Here is a 12265-nt window from a genome sequence, read left to right on the forward strand (position 1 = left end):
ACAGAGAGACAGAGAGAGAGAGAGAGAGAGAGAGAGGGAGAGAGGGAGAGAGAGAGAGAGATGGTTTGTGAGCATGTGTGTGTGACAAAGAAATGTTGTATGTGTGTGTGTGTGCAAGTGTACAAACAGTGTGTGCACGTGTGTCTGACCTGCCCTCGCAGTGTGTGAAGTGCAGGTTCATGCTGTGCCGGGTGAGGAAGGTGCTGCTGTCCAGGGGGAACTCCACGCTTGAGGGGTGAGGGATGGGCTCACACAGCAGTGTCAGCACGCCACCAGCAGGGGGCGATGAGTCCTCCTGCAGCACGTGACCTGTACAGTGCAGCACCTGACCACAGAAGAAGACATGGGGGTCAGGTTGAGGACGACCTCTCAGTGACATGAAGATGAAGACACACACACACACACATCTGTTGAGTGTAAACCGGACCAAGGCTTACCCCTGACCTGAGTGTGTGTGTGTGTGTGTGTGAAACATTCCTGAGACCCACACACTGAGTGTATCCATGGATACTGAGCCAACACAAAATGGTCATGTGTGGTTTACCCCCCGTAGGAGCTTCAATGGGAAGGGTTCAGTAGGCTTTCAGATCCCCAAAAGAGTTCAGAACTCCACTTTGCCACAAAGAGCAGCAAAGATCAATATCATTCCTTCTGTAAGCTCTGTGGCAGTGATATAGACGTGAGCAGTAGGGGGAAAGGGGCTTTAGAGCGGCATGCCGCTACTGAACGGCACAAGGAGAATGCTACTTCTGACGGGCACTCTTCCTTAACATTATTTTTTTGCTCCGAACACAACAACAGCAGATGATGAAACAACCACTGCTGAGCAGACCAAATAATTTCATGCTGTGAAACATCACCACTCTTACAGCAGTTTAGACTGCAGTTTAGACTGTTGACTACTTTTTGGGATTGTCCTCCTTTTCAGGGTCATGCTTCTGGGCACCCTATGTATGTATGTATGTATGTATGTATGTATGTATGTATGTATGTATGTATGTATGGTAGGCTACCTTCCAAGTGGCAGACTTGATGTTGACAGTGCGCCCCCTGGTGGTCATGGTGCTCTTGATCCTTAAGAAGAAGTTCCTCTCAGAATGCTGCCTCTTCTTAGACACACCTAGTGGGAGGGCGGGGGGGAGGATAAAGGGGGGAGGGAGGGAGGATAAAGGGGGGAGGGAGGATAGAAGGGGGGAGGGAGGGAGGATAGAGGGGGAGGATAGAGGGGGGGGGTAATCCATAAGCAGTCTTGCTCTCTGAGTCTGGCTAAAACAGTTAGCTAGTGTTCTCAATGTGGAACCTCATGTTCTCACCTGTTCTGAATGTGAGAAGATCTTGTAGTTCCTCCTGATCACAAGGGTGTATGTAGTCATACACGCTCTGGCCAATCATCTCCAACTAAACAACAACAACAACAACAACAACATCAACAACAACATCAACATCACCCCATCCTGATTCTGTAACGTCCTGTTGCTAGGCAAAAGCCAGAAACAGGCAGGGTCTCTACATAACTGGAGGTGTCAGGGAAGGCGATTGGGCATGTGATATTAGCGTTAGCTGTGCTAACCCACCTGGGTTATGTGATATTAGCGCTAGCTGTGCTAACCCACCTGGGTTATGTGATATTAGCGTTAGCTGTGCTAACCCACCTGGGTTATGTGATATTAGCATTAGCTGTGCTAACCCACCTGGGTTATGTGATATTAGCATTAGCTGTGCTAACCCACCTGGGTTATGTGATATTAGCATTAGCTGTGCTAACCCACCTGGGTTATGTGATATTAGCATTAGCTGTGCTAACCCACCTGGGTTATGTGATATTAGCATTAGCTGTGCTAACCCACCTGGGTTATGCCGATGTGTTTGCTGACGCTGTCAGAGAGGTAGATCATGTCTCCCTCTTCTGTCATCACCATGACGAAACCCGCCAGCGCCCGAGGGTAGAAGCTGTCCGTAAGCTCCTCCCCCTCAGGATCAGGCTCCGCCCCCTCCTCCTCCCCTGAGACAGAAACACACGCAAGCCATCAGAAAACCGCTTCTCAACGCCATCGCTTGTTGCTAGAGTCAGAGTGACCCTCTCCACCAATCACTCGCCAGGAGTTATATTTTTAAGTGTGACGACTGGACCAATGGGAGCCCACCTGAGTGGAGGAGGCGGTACATGCGCAGGAAGCTGAGGGTCACCCTCATGATGGCCGCCTTGTCCAGGTGGGTGGAGACTTTGCGGGGGAGGGGCAGGGAGTGGGCGAGCTCGTAGAACACCTCCGTCTCCTGGCTCCGCCTACAACGTGCAGCGTCACGGGAACGCACCTTCCTCTGTTCTGAGCTGGACCTGAGGGGGGGGGGGGACGGGGGGGGGGGTGAAGGAGGAGAGGAGGTGCAGGAGGAGAAGTGAGGAGGTGAAGGAGGAGAGGCGGCGATGGAGGAGAGGTGAAGGAGGAGAGGAGGTGAAGGAGGAGAAGTGAGGAGGTGAAGGAGGAGAAGTTAGAGAGGTAAAAAGAGGCTAATAAGCCTTACAGCAACACCTCCCAAACAACATTTCGTAAAATTTTCATGGCAGCTTTACCCAAATACTACAAGACTGAAAATGTTTTTTTCAAATTAAATCACTCAAACGTAACCAAATAAACAAAAATGTTTATACACACTTACGAAACACATTTTTTTTCTATACACACATCCAGAACACATCTCTTTGTGTTTCCAACATTGCAGTTCAGTATTTAAGTCCAGTTTAAGTCCAGTCCAGTTTATCTGCAGTCCTCTACTGTAGCAGTCCACTGATCTCCCAGCTCCTCTCAGTCCAGACAGGGACATAAACTGTACTGTCAAATACCCATCTCTCTCTCCCTCCCCCCTCACTTCATGAGGACACAAGCAGTTCCTGATACCCTGTTTATGATATCTAACCCCATCATACCACACACACACACGCACACACCTGTCCCAGTAGACTTGGCATACTTCATAAACGTCACCCTTTGCCTCTTTATCCCCGCCTCCCTCTCCCTCTCCCTCTCTCTCTCCCCCCCCCTCTCCCCCTCTCTCCCCCTCTCCCTCTCCCTCCCCCCTCTCTCTCCCCCTCTCTCTCTCCCCCCTCCCTCTCTCCCCCCCCTCCCTCTGCAGGGACCACTGAATCTTTATCAGTATCAAGTTTTTCTCTATGGCTGCTGGCAGAGAGTCAGAGAACTGTTCTTGGTGGGGGACAGGGGAGGGGAGGAGGAGGAGAATGTGAGAGAGGCGGTAGCATAAAGACATGCAGGATCCTGGTCAAGCAGGATTGACACAAAGGAGAGAGCAGCATCCTTCTAGAAGGTTCTAGAAGGTTCTAGAAGGAACTCAAATGTTCCAGATTAGACAGACTGGTACGTACTGGTTAATGTGTGTCACTACACGGGTCCACTGAGAATTTAGAGAAGTAGCTCTCTCTCCCTCTCCCTCTTTCTCTGCCTCTCTCTCTGCCTCCCTCTCTCTCTCTGCCTCCCTCTTTGCCTCCGTCTCTCTGCCTCCGTCTCTCTGCCTCCCTCTCTCTGCCTCTCTCTCTCTCTCTCTCTGCCTCTCTCTCTCTCTCTCTGCCTCTCTCTCTCTCTCTCTCTGCCTCTCTCTCTCTCTCTCTGCCTCTCTCTCTCTCTCTGCCTCTCTCTCTCTCTCTCTCTCTCTGCCTCTCTCTCTCTCTGTCTCTGCCTCTCTCTCTCTCTCTCTGCCTCTCTCTCTCTCTCTGCCTTTCTCTCTCATGTTAGAGAAGAAACAGGAACTACTTGTCCTTGACCACAGGGGGGAGGGTTTTTCAGGTGACACAGTCTAGTGTCGGCAGGGGAAGGTAACAGTCATTCATACAGCTGGTGGTTTTGATCACCTACAGATACTAGACATGAAGATTGTCAAATGTAAGCCTTGGACTTGGACTGATTAGGTGTGTGTAATAGCGCGGGTGGTGTGTGTTCCTGTGTACATTGTGTTACCGTGTTCCTCTAATATTTACGAGTGCACTGAAGTATAAAAGGTAAAGAATAACTGACACCCTTATAGTGCCAGAGTCCAGCACGTAAGTGCCTGCCTACCCCAACAACTTGAGGGGGAGTGCGGGTGAACAGGGACATACATCAATACGAAAGCCCCAACATAGGCCCCTATCGGCATAGCGAGGATACAGCCACGCACCACGGGAAGTGCGACCATAGCACGACTATCACGGCCGTCACACTCAAACTTAGCTGAACTAGTTTTTATATTTACCGTTTGGCGGACAACCATTGAGCTACGTGTTAAAAAGCGTGTCCTTCAACATTTTGGGGCGACAGAAAAACGACTGGAAAAGTCTCAAGTCACAGGGAGAAGATAATTCGTAGGTATTAGACCAGCCCCGTTGAAAACGTACATAAACAAATGCATTGTTAACCTTTCATATTTTCGTTTAAATTTGACGTTTATTTCTGATCCTCACGACCAAAGATGGAATCGTGTGTGTAACCCCCACCACCTTCAAAGGGAGGCCCTTTGTTTACAGAGAGCAGGGAGGAATATCAGGCGCAACTGCTTTTCATATAGAGACCCACGATTTTTTTTATAGATCCGAGTGTTCGGTCAACATCTTTCGTTCAGAACGATTTCGACTGGCATGAGGTCAAGTGACCATTGGTGAAATGGCCGATGGATAGGACCTGGGAACGTCGCCTACTGGCTTACTTATTAATCCTAGGGAACGTAGACTACCGGAACTAGAAAATACTGGTTTCTTTACGTACACCGTCTTTCAAAAGCAATACCTGGTAAAATGATGCAATGAAGTGTGGTAAATGAAAAACTAAATATTACACAGAAGACACGGAAACTGTCTTGTTAACATAAATTTAACAACGCTGGCGCAACCTTCCCCGGAATACATGCCACATTGCAGTGGATTTCTGAAACTTATGGAGTCAAGACAACCAGACAATACGTGAAAACAGAACCAAGATTTTCAAAGAAAATTGATCAAGTCGGCAGACTTACCGTTTCCCAGCGGGCTTCGCTTTTATATCCATATTGGAAGTTCAAATTGCTTCAGAAAAACAAGTAGAATTTGTGTTATTATTTGTGTTTTTCCAACATGCTGGACGTCTGTCCAAACAGCTTTAAACCACGCCCCGCGTCATCGGGTTAGTTTGTTGTCGGCTAAACTGGTCACGCCTCTTCTTCTGAGTTTGCTGTGGGAAAAGGTGCGATACAGCGCTGCCTACTGGCCAGCGAGAATATGACCAACGGCCTCTCAAACTGTCAAGGTGACTTCTACCTTTATTAGACTATAGTCTAATAAAAAGAAGTCATATAACGATTTGAATAAAAATATATGGTGAAATAAAGCTATGGCAGCTGTATGAAACTACAGCGATTTGATGATTGCCTGAGCCGTACCGTTTTACAGTCAGTACTATAGGGCCAATCGAAAATAATAGTCCCAATTTTGATAGTTTTGATGAGTAAAGCCAAACCTAAAGTAGCGATAGGCGCTGTATGTCTTAACACCCCGTTAAAACCCAAGAACGTCACGTCTCCCTCTCTCTTAAACTACAGGCTGTTCAGACCACTACCCCCCACTTTATTTTGACAATAAGTGATGCAAGTGGTCTCGCACAGTGAAACAGTTGTGCTGCTGAGATCATAACACACACACACGAGAAAGGCCGAGTAGCGTTCAGGTTTAGTTTTAATAACAGATCTCATTATACAAACTTGGTGCAGTGATGTCCTCTGGTTGCTTTCTTCATCCGCTGAGGCGCACGTGAGTGTTTAATGCACACAGAATAAAATAAACGACACATGCTATGGTTCTGGTTCTGTAAACGGTTGAACATAAACGTTAAAAACGACTGGAATCATCGTATTATTGTCTTGCCTTGGCATAGTCAGCATGGTTTTCCTTTCACAAGCAGAAAAAAAGTATACTTCTAATGTAAAAGTATTAAATGAGAGCTTAATACGTTTTCATTATATTGTTCCTTTTCTACACAATTGGACGTGTACTTAAAGTGTACTGATTTTGTATATTCACATACTTATTGTCAACAACTTATACAATGTAAGTATACTTAAAAGTATAATTTTTCTTTTGAGTTGTTCCTTTCAGACGAGGCATGGAGAAGATGGAGTTCACATGAACGGTTGTTGTAGAATCGGTGACCTATCGGAAACTGTAACCAGGTGTCGTTGTTCAGCAAATGTTCGAACCACGACACCTGGTTACGGTTTTCGATAGGTCGCCGACTTCAGTACAGCAACGTCAACTCAGGACACAAGTGGCGTGACGGTATATTTTCAAAGTAACTTGTACGTTTATGTGACTTGTCCCAGATAATGCTATTTTCATCAACTGGCAAGACAGACACAAACTGCGTTGGCCCCTTAGTTACAGGAAAGTATTTGACAGTCAGTAGGGTTGTCATCTTTAACAGTCAGATAGGGAATGATTGCCGAGGTAACTCCTAGCTGATCTATTCGCTTCCGCTTCAGAGCTACAGTAGCAAGTGGGATCATCCTGAATTTGTCAAATTAGACTGAATTTAAAGCGTTTCCTGTGTTGTTACATTAGCCTGTGTAACCGACTCCTAACAAAGCAGCACATACTGCCGTAACACCTCTAGGTAAGATGTATTATGGTCTGTCCGACGTCAAGCTTTGTGTCACCAGTAGACGGGCACAACCTCAGATAAGAGCCCCGTCACATCAAACACAACAGGGGAAAAAAACAAATCAATAAAATTAACTACAAGTAGATCGAGGCCTGCTTTTAGACTCCTTCTGGTTGGTTTAGATGAGATTGACAGTTGTCTGTGCAAAGTCTTGCGTGAGGCATTGTGGGTAGGTGGGGGCTGGGCTGCATCTCGAGTGTCAGGGTGTGTCCTTGTGTACTGTGTCAGTAAATTGGTGTGTGTGTGTGTGTGTGTCAGTCTGGTCACAAGACAGCCCTGTTGATCTCACCCAGGACTTAGCAGTACACTTTGTAGGAACTGGAAGTTTACTACCCAACGAGGACAGGCTTGGTCTGAATGGTACGAGTGCAGTTTGGATCTGAGATCACAGGTAGTGAATCCAACATAGTTGTGTAGGACAGACTAGAACCTTCTGGAAACACAGCAGGGGGGTTGGCAGCCATGGGGTCAAAGCTCAGCCCTGTCTCCCTTTCTCTCTCTTTCTCTCCCTTTGTCTTTCCTCTCATTCTCTCTGCTTCCACACTCTCACTCCCTCCTCTCTCTACCCCTCCACTCTCTCTCTTCACCCCTCCTCTCGCTCTCTCTCACTCTCATATCCTACTACTCATTGGTCATCCTTCTTCATGACCCAAACAGGAAGTCTTTGTGACAAAACCAAAATGATGTTTGTTTGGGATGTGACAAACGGAGAAACGATCACACAAAAATGGCACGTCATTGTCACCATCTTGGCGTCCCTAACAGCAGACACCATCACGGCGTCCCTAACAGCAGATATACAACGCACCATGACGCCATGTATAATATAAGTAGGATCTTCACATATTTATATTCTTCTTTTAGTTTTTCTTCACTGGTTGGTTGAGTCAATACTCTACATACACTTTAGTCTTTATACAGTATTCTCACTATTTACAATATAAATTACTACAGTTCCTGTGATAAAATAAATAAATAAAATAGACCAGCTGTGGCTTTTGCAGTGTTTGGCCGAGGGGAGATGGGGGAAGTGTGTCCTCCTCGAGGCTTCTGGGTAATGCGGTCCATACATGTTTCTATACGTAGTTCATCCTCAGAGGAGCTCGAGGAGGTTTTGGCTAGGGTGAGGGCGGCAAGGGGGTTAATGTGTTACATCAGGGGTGCAATACTGTTATGGCAAGGAGGGTAGGTGGGGGGGGAAGTTCAGTCCCCCTCACTCTTGACAGAGGTGGGGGGGGGGGGGGCAGGGTCAAGGCTGAGGGCAAAGCTGGGCCCACAGCTATACTACAGTTCCACTGGGAGAGTTCCCATTCTGTGCTGTCAAGTTCTGGAGGAGAAGAGAGAGAGAGAGGTAGGGAGGGGGAAGGAGAGAGAGGGGGAGGGAGGCAGAGAGTGGAAGAATTAGACCCAAGGTAAGTACACAACACACTACAACATGCTGTATTCTACCTCCTCCCCACTGCCCGCCATGGCCCTCTGATCCCATACAGACATCCTACAGACTACAGCCCTACCCCTAGTCGTCACACCCTCACCCCCTTATCCCTCACTCCCTCCCACTCCTCCACCCTCACCCCCCCCCCCCCCCCCTCACCCACCGCCTTCCCGGGCCGCGCCCAGGTACAGATGAGGCCCTCCTGACAGGCTGTGATGATGCAGTCGTCCATGAAGACCAGGACGGTGAGCCTCTCGTGGGCGATCTTCTTACAGACCAGTGGCTCCAGCAGCGGCACCTCGTGCATGCGGGGGCACAGAGTGGTGCCCAGCACCTTGGCGGCGTCCAGGCGGGCGCTGCGAGGAGCCACGTTGATCTTGTCATTGCTCTTGCTGATGTTGCCCAGGCTGTGGTAGCGCTTGTGCTCCTTCTCGGCCCCGGCCACCCCCCCGTGGCCCCCGCCCCCCCCGGACTTGTCCGACTTGCGCTCCTGCAGCGACAGTGTGGCGAAGCGGCCGATGCTGAACGGGGTGATGTTCGCCCCTCCTCCCCCTCCCCCCCTCCTCCTCCCCCCCTCCTCCTCCCCCCTCCTTCCGTGGCCCCAGCGCCCTTGGAGACGTTGGCCACAGCGGGGTGGGGGAGGGAGTTGGACCGGGACAAGGAGCGGGGCAAGGGCAGGGGCAGGGTGGGGGGCTGGTGGGGGTTAGAGGAGGTGGTGGTGGGGGTGGGGTGATGGTGCCCCTCCACCCCCCCTGTCCCAGCGTTGCTGAGCCCCCCGCTCCCCGAGGGCGCCAGGGCGGAGCCAAAGGTGTTGGTGAGGGCGCGGGACAGCGGCAGGCGTGGGTACAGCACGTCATCAGTCAGGTCCCACAGGCAGAACTGGGTGTCCTGCCCCACAGAGCCGAAGCGATACGTCACCGCCGGCGACCCGCCACCCCTGGAGCTGTGCCGGGACAGGCGGGAGAGACGGGACAGCGTGCTGCTGGTGCGAACCCTCCCAAAGTGGACGGGGGGCGGGGGGGGCGGCGCCCCCTGGAGGTCCTCCTCGCTGCCGCTCATCTCCATGGGCTCCTCGTCCTCCACGCTGGTGGTGAAGGGGTCGAAGGCCACCACGTTGACCCAGGACTTGTGGCCGTGGCCCCGCGCCACCACGCGGCTCTCAGCGAACGACCAGACGGTGACCAGGTCGTCCTCTCCACCCGTGGCCAGGTACTTCCCGTCGGGGCTCCAGGAGACACAGAGCAGCCCGCCAAAGTAGCTCTTCATCACGCCCTGCAGCTCCATGGAGTCAAAGTGGAAGACGCGCAGGCAGCCGTCCTGCCCCACACAGGCCACGTGCACGCCGTCCGGGGAGAAGGAGAACTCGTTGAGGCCTCCCTGGCCCACGGCCCAGCGCAGGAGCGGGTTGCGGGGGGTCTTGGTCTTGCAGGAGTACACGGCGAAGCCCTCGCCCTGCCGCAGCAGGGAGTACTGGGGCGGGGCCGTGCCGCAGGGGTGCTCCACGTTGTAGAGGTACAGGTGGCCGCTGGCGTGGGAAGCCAGGAACAAGCTGTCTGACTTAGGGAGCCACTTCAGACAGGTCACCTTGGACTTGTCTATTAACCTCTGAGTGGGGAGGGGGAAGCAAAGAAGAGGAATCAGAAAAAGTGGAAGATTCTGGCTTCATTAGAACGTTGCTTCGTTCACCTATCACTGACAGTTTAATGATGATAAATATCAGAGCAACCAAGTCACAGAAGGAAAGATGAAGACAGACTGAAAGACACGAGAGAGAGGCATGTACGAGGGGAAACGAGACAGACAGACAGAAAGAGAGACAGACAGACAGACAGACAGACAGAAAGAAAGAAAGAGAGACAGACCGACAGACAGACAGACAGAAAGAGAGAGAGAGAGAGAGAAGCTTCAGAGACTTCTCAGAGGAGGTGAAGCTTCAGAGATGGAACAGGAAACTCCTACCAAACACCATCTCCTGAACTTACAACAACAACTTAATTGGTTCAGAACCTTAACAAAACACCTCCAAAAGGAGGTGGAACTCTGTGTCTAAGCTGTTTCCCACATGCCTGGTCCAGGCCAGCTCATTAACACTGAGCATGACTCTGCAGTTTCATGCATATTTCAGAGAAAAAACAATACAAACACACACTCAAACAAGTCCCCCCCACCCCCAAACACACACTCACAAGCATACACACACACCTGCCTCCCTCCATAACACACACACACATACACACTCTCTCGCTCTCTCTCTCTCACACACACACACACACACACCGACACACACACCTCCTCGTTGAAGAGCTTGCTGGTCTCCTTCTTGATGGGGTCCAGGTACTGGACCTGTCCGGCTGAGAAGCCCACGATCAGGGCCACGCTGTCGGCCGTGGCTGAGTACTGGTTGAAGTCATGGCAGGTGGGCTGGGTCCCCTTATAGATGCGCTTGTCTATCGGCTTACTGAGGTCCACTGCCTGGGGTGGAGGAGAGACAGATACAGACAGAGAAGACCGATACAGACAGAAAAGAGGAAAGGGAGAGTGACAGATGGGGGAGAGAGAGATGGAGAGAGAGAAGAGAGTGATCAGCCTCACATATGGTGGTGATTGTCTCACCAGGGTAGCGGGGTTCAATTATTTTAATTAGAAGCCTCGGAAATGTCAAAATAGCAGTTGTATCTGGACAGGCCATCCAGGCCTCAAACAACACTGATTAATTAGACTTCATCCTCTCCAACAGAAGCCAGTTGCTAACGGCAGTCGCGTTGCTACAGGTTGGCACACGCATGCCTACATATATCACATCCTCATGTCTCCGCCTTCCTCTGGCCGGTCTGTTTCGGTGCATATTACAATGCGCGTGCTGTGTAAAGGATCGAGCATTAAACAACTCCAGCTGTTTTAATTCTATGCATTGAATACCCATCTGTTTTCCTTTAGGACAATATCTTGATGCGCGCGGCGAAAATAGTCCAGTCACGCTAACGCACCGACGATGCTGCCGCCGTAGCCTACATAGTAACATTCCATCCATCCATCCATCCCTGACATAATGTTTCCGCCTTTATGATCAGCTTCATACGGCTCCACCGTGTGCCGTTTAGGCATCAATACACTCATTCAGCGCGGCCATAACTGCACTAATTGACGTTCATACACACAATGTTGAGGATATTGTTTCTTACTGATAATGACGATATATTCCGAGCAACAGTGTGCTAGTAGTACTGACCGTCAGAATAAAGCTAGCGAGCCTACTAGCTAAGGCTAACTGCCTGAATGTGATCAATCTCAGTCACCCTGTAATTGAAGGCGGAGAGACAATTTACCTTCTTAATGTTCGTGTACGTGTAAAAATAGAGCTCTCGGCCTATGTTGAAGCACACTCGCTCGGACTCCTCGCTCGGGTCCTCCGGTTGGAGCTTCACCATGGAGACCCGGACTGGGGGAAGGAAGCCCGCCGGAGAGGAGTTGGCTGCGGCATTGGAGGAGGCAGCTCCGGGCCCCTGCACCAGACCTACCCCACCGCCGGGTATCGAACCCGGTCCGCCCCCGGGGCCCACCGTGGCACCTGCGGACGGACCCCGAGGTAGTCCGCCCCGCTGTTGTGAGTCGGAAAGGGTCAACAGTTTGTAGAATCCCTCTCTAGTCCTGAACTGGGATTTAATCTCATTGATATCCTTCAGAGCGGCTCCATCTCCGGCCATTTTTAGTACAAACAAGCCGCACAGGAAACCCAAGATTTTGACCTGGAAATAGAACACGGAAGACTACGATGGAAACGAGAGAGATGGACTGATCTCCGCACAATGCATATCCATCCGACGGCGAGTCCAGCGTGTCACCAAAAGTGCTCAAATATCGCTAGAAACCAGGCGACAACAGACGGTCCTTTGCGAGCCATGCTAGCCTGCCTCCCCTCCTGCCATCAGCGGCACGGAGAGCTCGCGCCTGTCCATGGGGCAGTGTTCTGTCAGTGAGCGAGCGTGCCGAGCGTGCGTGCGTGCGTCAAGTTCCTGGGGGGTCGTCTGCAGAAAGCTCGACCAAGCCCCGACCACTTACTCGGTAATTTGTCGAGTCGTTAGGGTCCCGGTGATCTATAGGCTAGATCATAATTTGCGCAGCACCAGTTTTACCTCGAGGCGACAAGGAGAACGTGACC

At 50.8% G+C, this 12265-nt stretch overlaps 2 protein-coding genes across 6 annotated transcripts in view; both read right to left on the minus strand.

Moving 5' to 3' along the window:
* The window catches only part of hif1al (hypoxia inducible factor 1 subunit alpha, like), a 9379-nt gene extending 4226 nt beyond the window's left edge, over positions 1–5153 (minus strand). For all 5 annotated transcript variants that reach the window (XR_014729973.1, XR_014729971.1, XR_014729972.1 and 2 more), the window contains exons 1-6: positions 4996–5153; positions 2145–2335; positions 1848–2002; positions 1314–1398; positions 1014–1120; positions 150–325 (exon numbers count right to left, since the gene is read on the minus strand). Coding sequence is in view for 2 of the 5 variants with exons in the window: in XM_084674791.1 (XP_084530917.1) it covers positions 150–325; positions 1014–1120; positions 1314–1398; positions 1848–2002; positions 2145–2335; positions 4996–5027 (746 nt within the window). In the remaining 3 variants the exon portion in view is untranslated. The remainder of the gene's footprint in view (positions 1–149; positions 326–1013; positions 1121–1313; positions 1399–1847; positions 2003–2144; positions 2336–4995) is intronic.
* A 518-nt stretch (positions 5154–5671) lies between these two features.
* LOC146257901 (WD repeat-containing protein 20) lies at positions 5672–12039 on the minus strand. The gene is given in 5 exon segments (XM_084674789.1): positions 5672–7998; positions 8270–8667; positions 8670–9711; positions 10396–10578; positions 11433–12039. Coding segments are annotated over 5 exon segments (2049 nt in total). The 5' UTR covers positions 11811–12039; the 3' UTR covers positions 5672–7950.
* Positions 12040–12265: the final 226 nt, after the last annotated feature.

Source organism: Hypomesus nipponensis, chromosome 15, assembly GCF_054491055.1.
Source record: "Hypomesus nipponensis isolate SF chromosome 15, ASM5449105v1, whole genome shotgun sequence".
Classification (NCBI taxonomy): domain Eukaryota; kingdom Metazoa; phylum Chordata; class Actinopteri; order Osmeriformes; family Osmeridae; genus Hypomesus; species Hypomesus nipponensis.